General features: G+C 47.4%; 1 protein-coding gene across 1 annotated transcript in view; it reads right to left on the bottom strand.

Moving 5' to 3' along the window:
• Positions 1–18,372, bottom strand: part of LOC144108558 (uncharacterized) — a 66,127-nt gene that overhangs the window by 32,052 nt on the left and 15,703 nt on the right. The window contains exons 5-6 of the mRNA XM_077641765.1: positions 3,775–4,141; positions 1,583–1,878 (exon numbers count right to left, since the gene is read on the bottom strand). Coding sequence (XP_077497891.1) covers positions 1,583–1,878; positions 3,775–4,141 — 663 coding nt within the window. The remainder of the gene's footprint in view (positions 1–1,582; positions 1,879–3,774; positions 4,142–18,372) is intronic.

Raw genomic sequence — 18,372 nt, 5'->3', positions numbered from 1 at the left:
CTAAAAGGACTTGAAACCAGTGAGTAATCCAATGTACGACACTTGGCGTTTGGAATTACCAGAACAACAAGCGCAGCCATTGAAACGTACCTCCCGCTATGTATATCCTGGCATAGCCGAGCTAAGCCACTCCCAAATTTTTTCCCTCTCCCGCACAATCCGGATAAGCAGCCACTACCTGCCTAAAGTACACGTATTCCCTTACCACTTGCAGCAGACCTCGCTGCCAATTCGCTCGTACAATGCAAGTGGACGAGCCCTCCGATACGTATTCAACATGCCAGCCAAACCTAGAGTAAAAATCTGACAGTGAACCTGCCGGGGCTACAGGAGAAAGTAGTCGGCTCTTAATCTCCTTCTATCTCAGGAAGCTTACCCACCAGCAGCTATCCTCATTCAAGAGGACCACCTAATACCTATTAAAATCCAAGGCTATGTGACGTATCAGCACGATCATTTAACTGCCACGTTAGTGCACAAATAATACACTGTCATACTGCACGACCCTTTACAGCCGGATATTGCGCACTGCTATATTACTATTCTTCCTCTCTAAAGAGGAGCGACAAGCACGCATCTATTGAATGTCTACAGTCCTCCTAAAGGCAGGCACGCAAGATTGGGTTCCCTCATAAAGAAATTTCTGAGCTTAGCGGGCCATGCCCCCTGCGTGATTGGGGGCGACTTCCACGCACCACACCCTTCATGGGGCTACCCGGCGGTGACACCAAAAGGCAGAAATCTGGAAGTAGTGATGAAGAAGTGTTATCGACCCTCACCGATCCCATTTACCCAACGAGGCTGGGAAACAGTGGTAGTAGAGATACGTGTCCAGACCTGACATTCACCAAGAACATAAACAGCGCCATTTGAAAAAATACCGAACAGCACCTAGGAAGCGATCACTTGCGCTTCCCAGGTGCGATCACTGAGCAATCCAACAGTTCTGGATGCTCGTGACTGCAACAGATATGTTTTCACGCGAAAGCGTTAATTGTTATGTTCCGCTGAGGAGCCACCGTAGATTTTTGCGTTCGAATGTCGAGAATATCGACACTGGTAGCAAAGGTCGTAACGTCACAACCACATGACCTCACGCCGGTAATTCGAACACCTCACAAGGATCAGAGAACACAACACTGATGACGTCACTACACAATTCATCATTTGTCTAGAGGGTAGCGACGTCATTCCATCGTGATTAGGCAGTGCACCTGAAGGAAGAGAAGCAAATGCGCTGAAAGGGAGATCGCCGCGCTGGGGCTCGGACCGCTGCTCTTTGGATCGCGAGTTAAGCGCTATACTCCTCGACCACTGGGGAAGTTCATTCTTCGAGGTCGTGTGTGACTCGTGCCGAACGGAAAACAAAATGAGATATTAAAAAAGCAATAAACAGGAAAAGGCCGGTTGCCGTGTCTACGAAGGCATATGCAAAGAGGGCGTCCGGCCGCTGAAGGTACCTAATTGCAATGAAGCAGCCGGTACCCAACACTGCCAATAAAGCAGCAGGTGACAGATGCGGCGTCCCAGTTCCGGAGATGCGCAACTGTTTGCTATCCCCAAATACACAACCGTAACTTGCCTTATTCGTGGGCACCGCCGACGTGTAGAGAGAGCCCTCCAAGACAGCTCGGGAGACGTTGGCTTTGAGCCTCCCGGCGGCCTGTGTGAGCAGGTAGCCTCCAGTGCCGTTGCCCACCAGCATCAGTCTCGAAGGGTCTGCGCCGAAGGCGGCCGCGTTGTTCTGAGCCCATTGAATCGCGGCCATGGCATCGTCCTCGGCCACGTCGTTATCGACGCCCTGAGGTCCCTTACTTCCGGGGTGCAGAAAGCCCAGTACGCCTAGCCGCGTGTTGGGGGCAATGACCACCATGCCGGCTGCGAGGAAAGAGCCGTGTTCGTGCTGCATAGTGGAGCATAGTGTATGCTCCCTGTGGGGTGAGTAGTGCGCATGTGCGAGGGCAATACTGTCCTGCCACATAGGTCTAGGAAAAATAAGCAGTCCGGCTCCGAACATAATGCTGATAAAGCGGTACGTTGGAGGCGAGCTCAGTGCGTCTTCAGCATGCATTATATGGGCGAACCTTCAGCTCAAACAGAGGAGGACAAACGTTCACCGAGGATTAGGATACTTCCTAATGCGAAATTTCAGTACTGTTCTTTTGGTGTTTTGATTTTGCGCATGCTTGTTCGTAGTTATACGGCTCGGGCTGACCAAAGACGTAAACATCCTTGATATACTCACGCGCAGCAGTTCTGTACAGAAGCATGTTTGAGCGGGAAACCGTTTATGAACGCAATGTTTTCATATAAAGTAAGATTTCACTAAAACAATCAATATATGCGCAGATCACCCGACGGCAGAAAAGAGAGATCTCCGCGCTGGGTGCGGCGATCATTACCTTCAATATTTCCACACCAGTGTCTTTCAATTTTCCACTTTTCGAAATTTTCGCCTGAGAAAGCTGTTCTTAGCTAGAGGGCAAATACATAGCGTCTACAGTACAATCGGACTTTCACCCTCCCGCTGATGCTCGCGTTGCCATTGCTGAGCCGAGGAGTAATACTTAAAAGTTAACTATTCAGTATTAGCTAACTGTCCTGCTATTTAGCGCGTCTTAGCCGTATTCTGATCTACTAGACCGCTGAGAATGCTACGCCGGAAAAATCGCTGAAGTAAAAAAACGTAGTCCTAAAAATCAGGTGAAGTCTTAATTGAAACGCCCTGCATAAGATTTAACGCAAGATTCAGAATGTAGCTTTCTCCGGTAAGCAGAAAAGCGGTATCTGCAAGAATTGCTTGAACCGGAAAGTATCATGTTAGCCTTATTGGACGATCTTTAGAACAAATGTATTCAAGAACTGAAAAACTCTCTTGTCCCATGGAACTACATTTTCTACAGTATGTTTCTGAACGGCTGTCATCAAACTAAATGGGACGTTTTCTTTTCTTTAAGAAGTTATTCGGGGCTGAATACGTTCAGTCAGGGCTATATTTTGAACGCAGCGTTACGAAAGCAGTAGTTTTTATGAGAATACAAGATTAAGCGATGTGCAGCACACGATTCATTTGACAAGCTTTTGTAAGACTGCTTTCTTCCGGTAACTTTAACCTGCGCACGAGAATCAGCAAAACGCCGGGATTTTGTCCACAGCCGTCACGCCGTATAGTTAGTGCCTGATATCGTTCACAGCGTCCATAGCTAGAATAAAATAAAAATAAAAGCAATAACAAATTCAATGTGTTTATAAATGCCTGAGATACCATCATCATTTCGGTCTAACTGGTGCCTGTACTGTCTCCAAAACTGATCTCTGGCGTCTCTCATCAGGCGCAAGTTTGCCTTAATTAGTTATGAGTGAACGATTAGAGTTTATTTTCATAGCTTTGTTTTTTCTACAGAATTTAAACCTCCAAAGGCTGAAATTTCGTTTTTGCTTGCTCTGACGACATTGTTTTTATGTGCTTCCTAGGGGTCAGTGAAGTCATACGCGGAGGTTTTTGGTGCGTTTGTTCCAAACGTCACAGCCTATTATTATGTCAAAAATTTTCAAGAAATGCTGTTTATTGGTCATGCCTTTTCTTAGGTTTATTTGACAAGCTTGTTGAGAACGATAATTTTAATCAGCGAATATAAGTTCGTAAAATCGATAACTCCGTAAACTATGGTACAAACTCTGGTGTTACTTTCAGGCAAGCGCTCGATCTTCACTCTGACCTTTCTGATTCGTGGTGTTTTTATGTAACATTCAGCGCGTGGCGTAGTATGTTACCTAGCGCCGCCAGTTCCGCCCACTGGGGCACGTGATTGGTGCCCCTCTGGAACCAGTCTCCCGTGGCCGCCAGCACCAGGCTTCTCAAGGCGGCCCCTGAAGCCGTGTCCGCGGGAGCCCAGATGTTGAGGCGAAGGCAATCCTCGTTGCCCACGACTCCCGTGCCTGGCACCCACTGGGCGCATGGTGGTCTAGGGTTCACGGCATCGATCACCACGCTTCGGTCGGACACGTTGAGCGGCACAGTCTTCTTGAACCGCCGGTCACCTGCGGTGCTCTCAGCGTACGGCACGCCGAACCATCGCGACACCCTTGCTCTGCCAACGGACACCGTGTTACCCAGCAGCCTCCCCACAGTGGTGTTTACCTGCAGGTAACGAGGTGGGTAGGGGTCTAAGAAGTGGTCTTGGTGGCCGTATAGTGTTTACAGGTCAACGTCTCCAACTACAGATGGGCTATGAGAGACGCCACAGTGTAGAGCTGCGCCTTATGTTTTACCACCTGCAGTTTCTAAACAAGCGTAGATATCGCACAGGCCACAGGCACCCTTTGTATTCCACTCTCGATTGAAATATGACCGCTGCGTTTGATATGAAATTGCGCATCTATGGTATCTGAAGCAGAACGTTGTAGCCTCCCACTCTGCCGGGGCAGGACCGTCAGTAATGTCAACGTTCGTTTCAAACGTCAGTTGCTGCCGCGACAGCTGTACGAGACACAAGTTGCAGCGTTCGTGCTTCCACCATAGGCGATGTAAGATAAGCAGAGAAATTATAAGGAAAACAATATTGCATTATTACAGCTGCAGTATAATGATAGTACAACAGCGATAGGCAGCTGCAGTTGTAATAGTAACAAAAATACAGCCTTTTCTGACGGGCAGGGACCCAATTCTCCATCGCATGCCTATTGTTTCAAACGATTATTTCTTAGTAAACATCGGGCCCATATTTCTTCTTTAGCCACTACTTCAATAACTCATATCTTCAAACGAGTGGTAAGGCTATGGGCACAAAAATGGCACCAAATTACGCCAACATATTTATGAACAAAATTGAATCAGACTTCTTTTCCTCATATCCAACCAAACCGGCTTTTTACAAATGTTTTCTTGATGACATATTCATAATTTGGGCACAGGCAGAGGAAAAACTAATTCAGTTTATCACCTCATTCAGCAACATACATCCAAATATCTCTTTCACACACACGTACACAACTAATAGCATTAATTTCCTTGATGTGCTTGTTCGGGTTGACAGGGGTGCATTAATCACTAGCGTTTATAAAAAACCCACAGACAGACAACAGTATCTTCATTTCAACAGTTGCCACCCACGCCATTGCAAAACTTCAATTCCGTACTCACAGGCTATTCGATTCAAACGCATTTGCTCTCGAGCAGAAGATTTTCAAAAAAAATGCTAAACACATGGGCGAAATTCTAAAGAAACAGCGCTACCCGCCTTCAATCATCGACGATGCCATTAAAAGGGCGGAAGTTACTAACCGTAATCACATCCCTGCGGAATCCCCGCCAACACCGCATCGCTCTAATCTAGTACCGACATTCACAGACAACCTACCGAATATTAACAAAATCTTCAAAAACACTTCAATATCATAGAACGGCTCTCAAAACTTTTTCCATTGGTCCCCCGGGTAACATACAGAAGGCCAAAAAATTTACAAAATCACCTTGTGCACTCAACGGTTAATAAACCGAGGCCGGTGGGTTGCACACCTTGCGGAAAGAGCAGATGCCATATTTGCAAACACATGCAAACCACAGCACTGACTAAAAGTACCCATTCAGATTTCAAACATGTTATCCGAGAGGACTTAAACTGCGATTCCAGTAATGTTGTTTACATGCTCGAGTGTGGCGAATGTCAGATGCAGTACATTGGCCAAAAAGACAATTCCTTCCGATTAAGATTTAATAACCACCTCTGACATACTCAATCACTCCATGGCCTCCCACTATCGAGACACCTCGGCGAAAAGGCCACGAGTTTGACAAACTAAAAGTAACGATATTGCAGAGTAGCTTTAAAAACACCCGGGAGCGCGAACAACGCGAATCATACTTTATTTTCAAATCCGCCTTTTTCATTTTCCTGTGCTGCCACCTCGCGTACAACGCTGGAAGCTCACTGGTAGGGTACTGCGCGCCCAACCCGGCCGGACTGAGTGCCGCTGCGGAGCACGTTTTGTTGGAATCTGTCAACGATGGCGCGTCCTGGGCAGCACCTGGTACCTGGAGGATTTCTAGGGTTGACAGATGGCTGGGTGCGAAGTCCGAGGCAGGCTGTAGTGCCCACTGAAAAGCAAATTCTTCAGTATCTCCGATCATCCGGCATGCGATGCGAACACCAGCTAGCAAGGGCCGCCGCTTCAGAGATGAAGGCTACATTCGGAACATAATGTTCAATGAAATATCCCCGATCAGTGAGGTTGGCGTTTTCCGCTGTATATGCCTGCCATTCATGAAAGGTGGATACTACATCGTGCACACCGTAGTACAGAAAACGACTGGGGACAACAGTTTTCACAAGCAATCGTTGTGCTCAAGCGCTGCAGAATAGCTACACGAGCTATAAAAGCACAAGCGTACTCGCAACAAAGCAGCTCTGCTAGCATTTCACTGTATTTTCCCACAGCACACCACTGCATAGGTTAAACAAGCATGCGCGTCCCTAAAGACGAGCGCGAGAGGCGCACATTAATCCATTCCGGCGATACCACGCAGAGCTCTTCATCATGGATATGATTCGAACACACGCATAACGCACCTTCTTCTTCTTCTTTTGCCTCTTAATACATGGCACATACCCACACGGGGGGATTGGCCAGGGTGTAGTGGCATAAACAAGGAAATTTCCATAGGAGATTATGACAAAATTTTAACACCATGCGTGAATGCTCTCGTAGCTTCTTTTTCGTTGCCCGCTCCATCGCGCGTTGAAAGCGGCTCACAGCACTTGCCCATTTGGCCTTCTTGCTTGAGAAAGCACAAAGCGTCGGAACGAAGTCTGGGTGAATAATAATAATTGGTTTTTGGGGAAAGGAAATGGCGCAGTATCTGTCTCATATATCTTTGGACACCAGAACCGCGCCGTAAGGGAAGGGATAAAGGAGGGAGTGAAAGAAAGGAAGAATAGGTGCCGTAGGAATAATTTCGACCACCTGGGGATCTTTAACGTGCACTGACATCGCACAGCACACGGGCGCTTTAGCGTTTTTCCTCCATAAAAACGCAGCCGCCGCGGTCGGGTTCGAACCCGGGAACTCCGGATCAGTAGTCGAGCGCCTAACCACTGAGCCACCGCGGCGGGGCTAAAGTCTGGGTGCCGCGGTGACATTCGAGGCCTTCCTGCCCATGAATAAAACACTTCGTGATAGACTGCACACGCATTTAAACACAGTACCTCATCCGTACCTGTCACAAAGTGATTCCCGCACAGTCTTGACGTGTTTGACGGTGCCCAAGGGCGGCACGATCGTCGAGCCGGCGAACTGCTTTTATCCACGCTTCGCGTCGAAGGCTGTCCCGGGAAGCGCTCGGAAAGCGAAAAAATCCGAGTTTACTTCCCTTTACATACTGGGCATTGCTGCCGTATGCAACACATGTCGTAGGTATCGCCAAATGCGTCGCGCTGAACGCCCGACGGCTGCAACAACGCACCCCCCGTAGGAAGCCGGTCTCGAGTGGAGCGAGCGACCCTTCCAATATGTTTCGCGACACCGCCGCCAGGGGATGGGCGCATGCGCAGTCGCGTCGTGAAAATGGCGGATTGAACACAGTGCAAAAGGGCATCAACGAAAACCATGGCACGCTATCGTCTCTTTCGATGGCAGAAACCAAAGAGAATTTCAACCCTAATAGACAAAGTACCACCACTGACTGAGTCGTCTGAGGTCATACCCCTGTTGCATGTCAGTTTCGGCTTGTTTCCATCTGCCGTTCAACTCATTCTTTGGTCCCGCGAGGGCCATATGTCCCCTTTTCTTTCTTCTTTTTTGGTCATTATATATTTTATATATTTTTTAATTTTTAAAATTTCTCTGTGCTATATCTCTTGTTGTTTTTTTTTGCATTCCTGTCAACAAGCATTTTCATCTGGTCCTCCCATGGGAAGCTCATCTGGTTTTAGCGGCTCGCGTGTCCCCATGTGGAGCCACTTTGGGCGGTCTCAACCTGTTCTGCCTCGTCCGGGCCATCTTTCGGAGCCGCTCGGGGCCGCACATACGCGGACAGAGGCATACCGAAACCCACAATTGGCGGACGCATCCCTTCTTTTGTTAAGCCCCACCACATTTCTTCTTTGCTTTCCCCTTTTTCTCTGCTTTTGCTTCTCTCTCTCTCTTTTTCATTTTTTTTCTTCTTTTCGCAGTAGCCGCGTGCGCACCCAGCCCGGCCTCCCTCTTTCGTTTCGTGTGTGCGTGTGTGTGTGTGTGCAGTGAGTTCACGGGTACGCGACGCGCCACCTTTGCTTCCCTAATATGCCATAGGTGTCAGTTGTGTTCCGTTCTCCCGGCCGCCTCTTCCCCCTTTTTTCTTTACTTTTCTTTATTTCTTTTCTTTTTAAGCCTTCTGTGTGTCAAGTCCCATGCTATAAGAACACGCGCCCATGCACTGTATGGTCACTCTTGAAAAAGATCGGTCCTCCGATCGAAGCGTCGAGTCAAATAAAAATGTTTCCTTAAATGAAGCGTATACTTCGATATATATATGCGTTGGTTTGAACAAAATAAAAGTTGTTAGTGTTGCGTCCGTCCTTGTGTTGTTTCTCTCGGGTACGTGACTCGTTTAATGTTTTGCACACATCGATGATCTGTATTATTAAATTTTGGGTTGAGTACAGATTGCCGCGGCGCTCGGGATGTATGATGTAAAGTGTGCTCAAGTTGCAAACTTGGTTATTATTTATAAAAGCACCATCGCCTGCCGACAAAATCAAAGAAAAAGATGGCTTCACGAAAATCTATAGATATAGCACTCCAAGAGGTAAATTAAGAGATAAAATAAGCAAAAACGAAAACGCTTTTGAGAAGACAAAGGCGACATGTTGGCAGACAGACAGACAGACGGAAAAACTTTATTGAGCAAGTGAGTTTTAGACCCCGCTGGGTCCCTGGGCCACTGCGCGGTACCGCACTGCATCAAGTAGGTCATGCCGGGACATGACGTCGGCAGCCCGCGTCACCGCAGCAAGCTGCGATGTCGGGTCTGCAGACATGAGCAGGACCTCCCAGTCCTCCCAGATCGAGATGGCGTGCTGTACCCGCGGAGGAGGGTCAGCAGGGCAGCCGAAAAAGATATGGGAGAGTGTGGCGGGGGGGTCACCACATAGGGATCATGCAGGGGATGTGCCGCAATAGTGGGATAAAAGCTGAGGGGATGACAGAGAGCGGGTCTGGAGGCGTCTGAAGCGGATCTGTTGGGAGTGCGTAACAGAGGGGTGGGGAGGAGGGTAAGTCCGACGGTCCAAACGGGGTATTTGCGTGAGCTCTGCAAAGGTGTGCGCCCGCTTCCTCGAGAATCCTGGATCGAGACTGTCCTGAGCCCGGCAAATCAAACCTCAGACCAATTTATCGGCAGCCTCGTTTGCAGGGTTCCCATAGTGAGCCGGCACCCACGGAAGCTCTACCCTGCGCGGTAAATTTTGGGTAGGGGTGTTCAACAATTGCCAGGCAGGGGCGTGAATCCTGCCCCTGGCAAAGTTGTACAGAGCCGTTTTGGAGTCACTGAAGATGTATTGGGCGTCCGAATGTGCAAGGGCTAGGGCAATGGCGGTCTCCTCTGCCTCGTCAGGCGTAGAGCCCGAGGGAAGACGGTGAGTTAGGGGGTGAGGTAGGGTTGGGTTGTAGGCAACTGCTACCGCTTCATGCGCTGTACATGCGGCGTCTACCCAAACGGCATCGTGGGCTTGCCCATAATACTTCTGGAGGGCATTAGCGCGAGCTACGCGGCTAGGGATGTGATATTGGGGATGGACGTTTCGAGGAAGGGGTTTCACAACGAGAGGTGTATGGATGTGTCGAAGGATGGCTATAAGGGTTGACTGGTTAGTGGGTATGTTGATGCGAATGGAAGAGAGTATATGGCGGCCAGTGGCGCTCGTGGCAAGTCTATGGTACTGAGTCTGATTGCGCGTAAACTAGTTCCTGAATGGTGTTATGCACGCCTAGTGCAAGAAGTTTGACTGTGCTAGTGCTACGAGGTAGGTTTAGGCCTGCCTTAGTCGCAAGGCGGATCATTGCGTTCACGCGTTCGGTTTCCGTGCGGTTCAATTTGAGATATGGGGTTGCGTATAGAATGCGGCTAAGCGTAAATGCGTGCACTACTTTCATGTTGTCCGCTTCGTCTAAACCCTTGTTAAGGGAGGACACTCGTTGTAGAAGGTGCAACGCGGATTGCGTGGAGGCCTTGAGTCTTTTAAGGGTATGTTCATTTCGACCAGAATCCTGCAAGTGGAGGCCAAGGATGCGGAGGGTGGATGTGATGGGGATAGGGGATTCTTTTAAATTGATTTGGATGAGCGAGTTAGCGCTAGATTTTGGCCTAATTAGGAAGAGCGCGGACTTAGATGGGGAACATTCGAGCCCGATGGATGACGCGTGAGAGGAAATGGTGTCTGCTGCTAACTGAAGAGTTTCCTCAATTTCCCCGTCAGAGCCATGAGTGGTCCATGTAGTAATATCATCAGCGTACAGGGTATGCTTTAGGTGTGGCGTTAGAGCCAGTGTGTGAGCTAGGGGGATGAGAGCAACGTTAAAGAAAAGGGGAGAAATGACCGCCCCTTGAGGGGTTCCGAGCTCTCCGAGTGTATAAGGGAATGTGGTAATCTGATCTATGTGCAGGGAGGCAGTGCGGCCCGACAGAAACGCGCGAGCGTAGTTGTAGGTTTTAGGGCCTACCTGTAGAGCCTGAAGTTCCCGGAAGGTAGCATCGTGTCGAATTCGGTCAAATGCCTTGGTGAGGTCAACTGCCAGGATAGCTTTAGTGTGTTAGGGGATGGTATCATCAAGCACGTCATGCGTAATTTGAAGTAGGGCGTCCTGCGCGGATAGATGCGCATGAAAGCTGAACATACTGTGGGGGAAAAGGTGGTTGCCTTCCATGTACGTTATATTGTTAGCCGAGCAAGAATTATGTGCTCGAAGACCTTGCCTAGACATGATGTAAGAGAAATGGGGTGGACGTTTTCTAGGGTGATAGGCTTGTGGGGTTTTGGAATAAAAATAATTTTTCCGTGCTTCCACGAGGCAGGGAGAGTACCTGCCTCCCAACATTCGTTAAAGTAGTTGACTAAGTCAGAGATGGAAGCATCGTCAAGATATCTGATAGCTGTATTGGTAATTTGATCGTCTCCGGGAGCGGTATTTCGTAATTTCAATAGGGCGGCGCAAAATTCTGATTCTGTAATAAGGGCGTCAAGCTTGGGCTGGGGCGGGCCCGCATAATCAGGATACTTGCAAGGGAGACCGGGGGTTGTATAGGTGCATTTCACCTGGGCGAGGAAGGCGTCGGTGTCCTGTCGACGGATGTGAGCGAGGCGGCGAAAGCTACGGCGCGTCTGAGATTTGGATTGCGTGGGGTCTAGCATGTTTAATTTTAATTCCCTGGACCTCCACGACCTCCGAATATCGCGTCTGGTGCTCTACCAACTGAGCTATGGCGGCGGCTGTCCAATCTGCTGCTTTTGTGGGTATTTATGTTTTTGCGTGTAAGCGAACCTTGAGAGTGTTCACCAGCGCCACCCTCAAAACATAAATACCTACGAAAGCAGCAGATTGGACAGCCGTCGCCGTAGCTCAGTTGGTAGAGCACCGGACGCGATATTCGGAGGTCGTGGGTTCGAATCTCACCGGCGGAATCGTTGTTTCTCTGCTGCTTTATAAGTAGTTTTCTTTAAACCAATTGATTGGCACTAGAAACAAAAAATTACAAACATTCCCCTAAGCACCTTGGTTTCGGTGACTGTTGGCTTCATTAATATGTTTGTCAAACGAGCCCCTCATTTCATTTGCGTTGTCTGCTAATAGCTTAGCACGGGTCTCGGTTCTGGCAGTCTTGATGCCATAGGTAGCATAAGAGGGCTCTCGCACAGTTTCCGCTCTCGCCGTTCGATGACGTTCTACGTCACACTCGCGGTATTACAGGACGTGCTACGTCCGCCGCTATGGACGAGGGTGGAGATGGAAGAGCACCAATGATGAGACTAAAAATGAAATAGACTTCATACTATGCGCTCACCCTGGCATCGTTGAAGCTTTGGTCGTCATCGGAAAGGTGCGCTGTTGCGACCACAGAATGGTAAGGTCTCGAATTAGCCTAGACTTGAAGAGGGAACGCATGAAACTAGTGAAGCGGAAGCCCATCAACAAGTTGGTTGTACGACAGTAAGCAGAGGAATTTAGGACTTCACTGGAGAATAGATATTCGGCTTTGACTGAGGAAGACGATCTTGATGTTCAAGCAATGAACGATAATATAAGAGCCATCATTACGGCGGGCGCAGTAGCATGGAATTATCAAACCCCACAAAATATTAGAACTGGAAGAGCTATCAAAGTTAATCAATAGGCGCGAGACAACTGACATATGGAAGTTTATTATGGAGGGTGTCGAGCATGCTAGAAAAAAAGGAGGAAGTCTGAAACGGGGACCGGGAAATTCGCATAGGCAAAGATCAAATGTACGCGTTAAGATGTGAAGACGGCAGTGTCATTTCAAATACGTAAAAGATACAGTTGCCGAAGAGTTCTACGCGAACCTATAGAGAAGCCGATGTAGTCGGGACGGAAATGAGAGAGGGAGAGCACAGCATGGGGCATACCGGCAGGTGCGAAACAGGAAATAAACAAAGCCTTACGACCGCAGCGCGAAAAGCAGCTGGTGTGGATCAGGTAACAGCAGATCTGTTGACGGACGGTAGGAAGATTGTGCTAGAAAAAATAGCCACCCTGTATAGGCAATGCCTTATATCCTCGAGCGTACCGAAGCTTGCAAGAACTATCACATCGTAATCTATAGGAATGGGAAGGTCAACGGGTTAAAAAATTACAGATCGACCAGCTTGCTGTCCGTTGCCTACAAGGTATTTACTAAAGTGATCTCTTATTGAGTCAGGACAGCCTTAGACTTCAATCAACCAAACGATCAGGAAGGATTTCCTAAAGGCTACTCGACAATAGACCATATTCGCACTGTCAGTCAGGTGATAGAGAAAAGCACAAAATATAACCAGCCCCTATGTATATATAGCCCTCATAGGTTACGAGAGAGCACTTGACTCAGTCGGAACCACAGCAACCATGCTAGCATTACGGAATATAAAAATACTGTGCAAAAACATTGCAAGATATCTGTAACTGCCATCATAGCCTCCATAAAATCAGCAATATAATTGCGATAAGGAAAGGTGTCAGGCAGCCTCACACAATCTCGCAAATGTTAGTCACCGCCATATTACAGGAGCTATTCTGAGGTCTAGATTGCAACCATTTGGGGACGAGATTTATTGCAGTGTTCCTTAGTGATCTGCGATTCGCTGACGACATTGCCTTCCTAAATCAGTGAGGATATGAGCTGCAAAGCATGACCAATGACTTAGGCAGGCAGATCATAGTAGTAGGTCTAAAAATTAATATGCGTAAAACCAAATTAATGTTGAACAATCTCGGTTGGGAACAGCAGTTCACAAATGGCAGCGAGGCGCTTGAACTGGAAAGGGAATACGTGTAGTTAGGGCAGGTAATAACCGCAATTCGAGTCGCGAGAATAAGTAGAATAACAAACGCGTGGAGAATTTCGCAGGTTCTCTCAGGTCATGAATGGAAGTTTACCAATATACCTCTAGAGAAAAATATATAACCGGTATCTTACACGCACTGACCTATCTACTCTAAACAGAAAGGAGTAAAAATGAAATAAGCTGTCCTTTAGCACACGCTCCTTTAAGAAAGAGGGTGCGTTAGAGCACAGCTTATTTCCTGTTTACTTCAATATAGGCTGATTCGTGTTCAGTGTGTGGGGCAGAAACGTGGAGAGTAACGAAAAGGCGTCAACGTAATTGTGCGCAACGCAGCGAGACATGGAACGTAAAATGGTCGGTGTAACGTTAAGGGCACAGGGTAAGCCCTATACTTCCCATGCATTTTAGGCCATGTTGAGGTACATGTTTCTCACTAACTAATAACAGTAGCCTAATAATACATATATCATTGTTTGCCAAATTTTGTGCTCTATTAACTGAACTAGAATATTTGAAATGTGTTGAAAATTCGATTTTTAATAAAATTTTTTCCGGTAGTACACAAATCTGGCCTTTCTTTGCGCATTTCAAAATTCATAACAGAATAACTGCTCAGTGAAATTGCTTAATTCTAGTTCAGTAGTTGGCAACACTTATGTAGATGATTGCAAAAAAAATCAGTCGTCTGTCTTGAAAGGCATTGGAAATAATGGTACCTTTGTAAGAAAAAACAGTTTTGTGATAATAGAGCGTAAAGAGAAAAAAGATGTGAAAAACCATTCTTTATTCGCAGAAACGCCTCCATAGTAATTGGTTTAATAGCCCCCTGCTTCGTAGTCACTGTCGCCGTCATTTTTTTGCTTTTCGGCTTGTCGTTTTGACTGTCGGGCCTCTTTTGTAAGCTGTCGTGTTGCTCGGTCCGCAAAGTACATGCGCTTATGGTCATCTTCCCTCAGCCACTTGATGGTGTTGCTCCCTGGGTTCAATCCACACGCCTTCAAAACGTTGGCCCGTGCGATGCTACCATCATTAAATGAAAGAACAGCATCCAGTGTTGCCATCCGTAGGGTCCGAAGCCTAACAAACACATTCTTTGGCGCGCGTTCCCAAACAACATGGTTGAACGACTCATTTGCATTTTGAGTTCGCCCATGCAGGCACTTCTCTAGGAGCTCAGCCTTCGATAGCTCCCTATAAATGGGTTTGATAGCCTCCAAGGCAGATGCAGGCAAACTCTCCTTGTGGAAAAATGGCTTGCCCTCTGACTGACTTCTGTTGAAGGCACACCACGTATCAGGTCCCTTTGGGCAAAGTCCATGGCATGGGTCATCGTCTGTGGCCGATAAGTGGAAGAAGGTTGCCCAAACGGCCTTTCGCATTTCATCCAGGTTTCCTACATTTCTTCTGATGGCCAAACCATAGTACGTCTGGAGCTTGTCTATTACTGCATCAGTCAGTCGGCCTCGGCCCGAGAGGCTCTTTCCATCAGAGAGTTTTCCTGCTTTGTTTCCTTTTCTTAGTCTTCGTAACCTTGTGCCCATCCTTTTTTGCACGTGCCCTATGCACTCAACCTTGGATATTTCAACGGAATCACCATATGGCATTTGTGCCTTCACAGCCATAAAAGCCTTGCTGTCACTATCCTCAAGGTATTTGACGTATCGAACGCCGTGAAGCTCCTCACTCCTGCCGAAAATTTTCAGTGCTCCTGCGACTTCCATTCCACCGCTGGTGCCTTGGTAGTTGCTTTGGCACACCTCTCTATGAAGGGGATCACTGTTTGTACCCTTGATGCTGCACTTTGGACAACGTTTAGACAAAACCTCCACATCCAGCACTTTCCCAGAGTCTACACTGGTCGCAGAGACTATGCCGTTATTGGAAGTATGGCCTCGCTTCTGCCAGCTTCCATCAAGAGCAACTGCGATGTCTTTATCGCCCTCATTCAGCTGCACAGCTTCGTCAGCTGTCCTTTTCATCGACTCCTGAGCAGCAGCTTCGATGTGACCTAGAAGCTCTTGATTGTATTTCGCAAACTTTGTCGGCGGCTTAGGAAGGTTTAGCATAGCACAGAGTATATTTCCTGCAGCCATTCCCTTACCAATGGACCTCAAGGCATACACTAACCTGAGGTTGGCTTCATAGAGGCCAGAAGTAGTTTTCTTCGACGTCTCAAATCGTTGTGCGGCACTACACACTTCACAGTTCAAACTGTAAACGCTTGCAACACCTACCCGTTTTGTCACAATTACGATGAGCTCAACACTTCCACCGCACTCTCTGCACACACAAATCTGTGTAATTGCGGCACAAATGCCGTCCATGTCCATTAAGGCATATTGGCTGCTGCTCTGTAGCACATCCTCTTCCTGGAAGCACAGAGAAAATCTTGAAAGCTTCGATGTCGAGGAGCTGGCGTGTTCGGCGTTCGGGATCTCATTCGGTCGTGGACATCCTTTTGCTTTTTCACGATGAGCGTAGCGGTTGCCGTGAAATTCACGCCTGACGAAGGCCTTCTTTGCCCTGGGCATCTCAACTTATCAGCAGCAACCAACACCGGCACAATTTACAATACTGATCGAAAGGGATAGCACTCGGACGCAGCTGCATGAAGGTTGCAGAAACGTGGAAAAAACGTGCAAAGCGTCTCAGGATTGTCTTGGCTAAAAAAGAGGAGCTGTACAATAGTTGCCAGACAATTTTTTATATGTAGCTGATTTTAGACAAGTTTTGAAATCAGGTGGTGGACTTTTTGGCTGAAAAAATTGACGTTAATCCTGAAAGGGGGCGTGGCCGCTCACTACTTGGTTTCGGAAAAAGCGTTTTTCAGCCGTAAATATGGCTTTCTGAGGAAAGTGCGATCATGGAACATGTGTAGAAAGAATTGAACTTCTAAAATTCCAAAAGAAAAAAAAAACGATTTTTTTCTAATTTTACCTTACCCTGTGCCCTTATGGTACAGGAAGAAGGCAGAATGGGACATAGAAAAAGCCCAGGTAAATGACATCCTGTCCGAAATCAAGAAGTAGAAATGGGCTTCAACATTGCATGTAATGCGAAACCGATAAGCAGTTAAGGACAATGGTCTGCATCCGAAGAGAAGGCAAGCGTAGCAGGGGCGGTAAAAGGATAGGTGGGCCGATGAGATTAAGAAGGTTGCGGGCAAAAGGTGGCGACAGCCGGCGCAGGTCAAGGTTAATTGGAGATATGCGAAAACTCTCTGTGGTGCAGTGGGCGTAGTCATGCTGGTGCTGGTGATGACATGTTACAATTCCGGTTTATTAAAGCAACCGTCTTTTCTAGCGTAATTTATTCCAACGTCTGCAGGATCATAGCTTTGACTGTCCGTGCTGTCATGCGTTTTACTGAATAATTTTTGACGACTTGCGAATCAATTTTTACAGCCAGTAATAAAAATAATAATGTATTTATTAAGCGAAAAGAAAAACTACGTGCAAGCCAGCAGTCGCAAAGAATGGCGACTGCTGGCTGAAGACCAGTGCGCACCACCTCTACCAGATGGCGGAATTTCTCACAGAATATGAGCGACGATAAAACAGCAGCGGCTCTGCGCAGGAATTGAGTGAGAGCCTGCTTTGTGCGAAGGACTCAAGAGAGCGATTGGCTGGGTCATATGGTATGTGACACAAAATGACGGCTCTGCTATTGTGGGGACACAGCAGAAAAAGACACACACTGGGCATGTACGTAGGTATCTTCATTGTTCCGTCTGCGTCGCTGCCAACATTTTTGACAACTTTTGCGCTAGGCATCGCATAATGCCGTGAGATAAATTTACAGCAATCTACTTTGCACGGAACACGTTACGAACATCCATTACTTGTAATAAATTACATTTTCATCGAGTTTAGCAAAAAGGAAAATCGGGTTTTTGGGAAAGGAAATGGCGCAGTATCTGTCTCACATATCGGCCGGCACCTGAACCACGCAGTAAAGGAAGGGATAAAGGAGGAACTAGGAGAAGAAAGGAAGAAAGAGGTGCCATAGTGGAGGGCTACGGAATAATTTAGACCACTTGGGGATCTTTAACATGCACTGACATCGCACAGCACGCGGGCGCCTTAGCGTTTTGCTTCCATCGAAACGCGGCCGCGGCGATCGGGTTTGAACGGGTACTCAGGAACAGTAGCCGAGCGCCCTAGCCACTGAGCCACCGCGGCGGATTGTAATCAGTAATGCATTAATTACTTTTTGTGCCACGTTCTTGGTAATTCATTACTTTTTTGCCTGATCGATGTCTAGTAATCCGGTACATATTTTTTTTTTCAAAATCAAGTAGCAACTAGTAGTATAACTTAATCTGAACTCGGATGCAAACGCTGATGTAGCACTGAATCCCGCCACGTTAAAGCGCTAACGGTCAAACTGCGTAGAAGCCGAAGTGCGCATGGGTGTCGGAATATGCCCGAGCGGCTTCCATTTCACAGGCCCTGTGTTGCGTGCTTTGTATATCGCATTTCTCCAAGAGGGCACGACGGATTGTTGTGTTTAGTGAGCTTGGGCTTTGTCCCTTTAGAGTGCTAGCCACAGCTAAGCGTGGGCTTCTTCGAAGTGGTGCGCAAGGTCTTTACATGTTAAAGAAACTCACTTCTCTGCGACGCGTATGTATACAGATGCTCTTCACTGTCGCTGCTGTGCTTAAACAAAGCTTGGAAAACATGTAAAAAAAATTCGAAAAGCAGCTGCAGGTGAAATTACCAAAATATTCACTGGAAAAGAATACAGATAAGGCAATCCGTACCAGCTCATTCCAATCTGTGCCTTATAGCGCTTTACTTAAAAAAGACGAATGAAATATAACGCAATAGCATGT

The sequence above is a fragment of the Amblyomma americanum genome, chromosome 10 (genome assembly GCF_052857255.1).
Source record: "Amblyomma americanum isolate KBUSLIRL-KWMA chromosome 10, ASM5285725v1, whole genome shotgun sequence".
NCBI lineage: Eukaryota > Metazoa > Arthropoda > Arachnida > Ixodida > Ixodidae > Amblyomma > Amblyomma americanum.
This window is presented reverse-complemented; position numbering and strand designations above follow the sequence as displayed.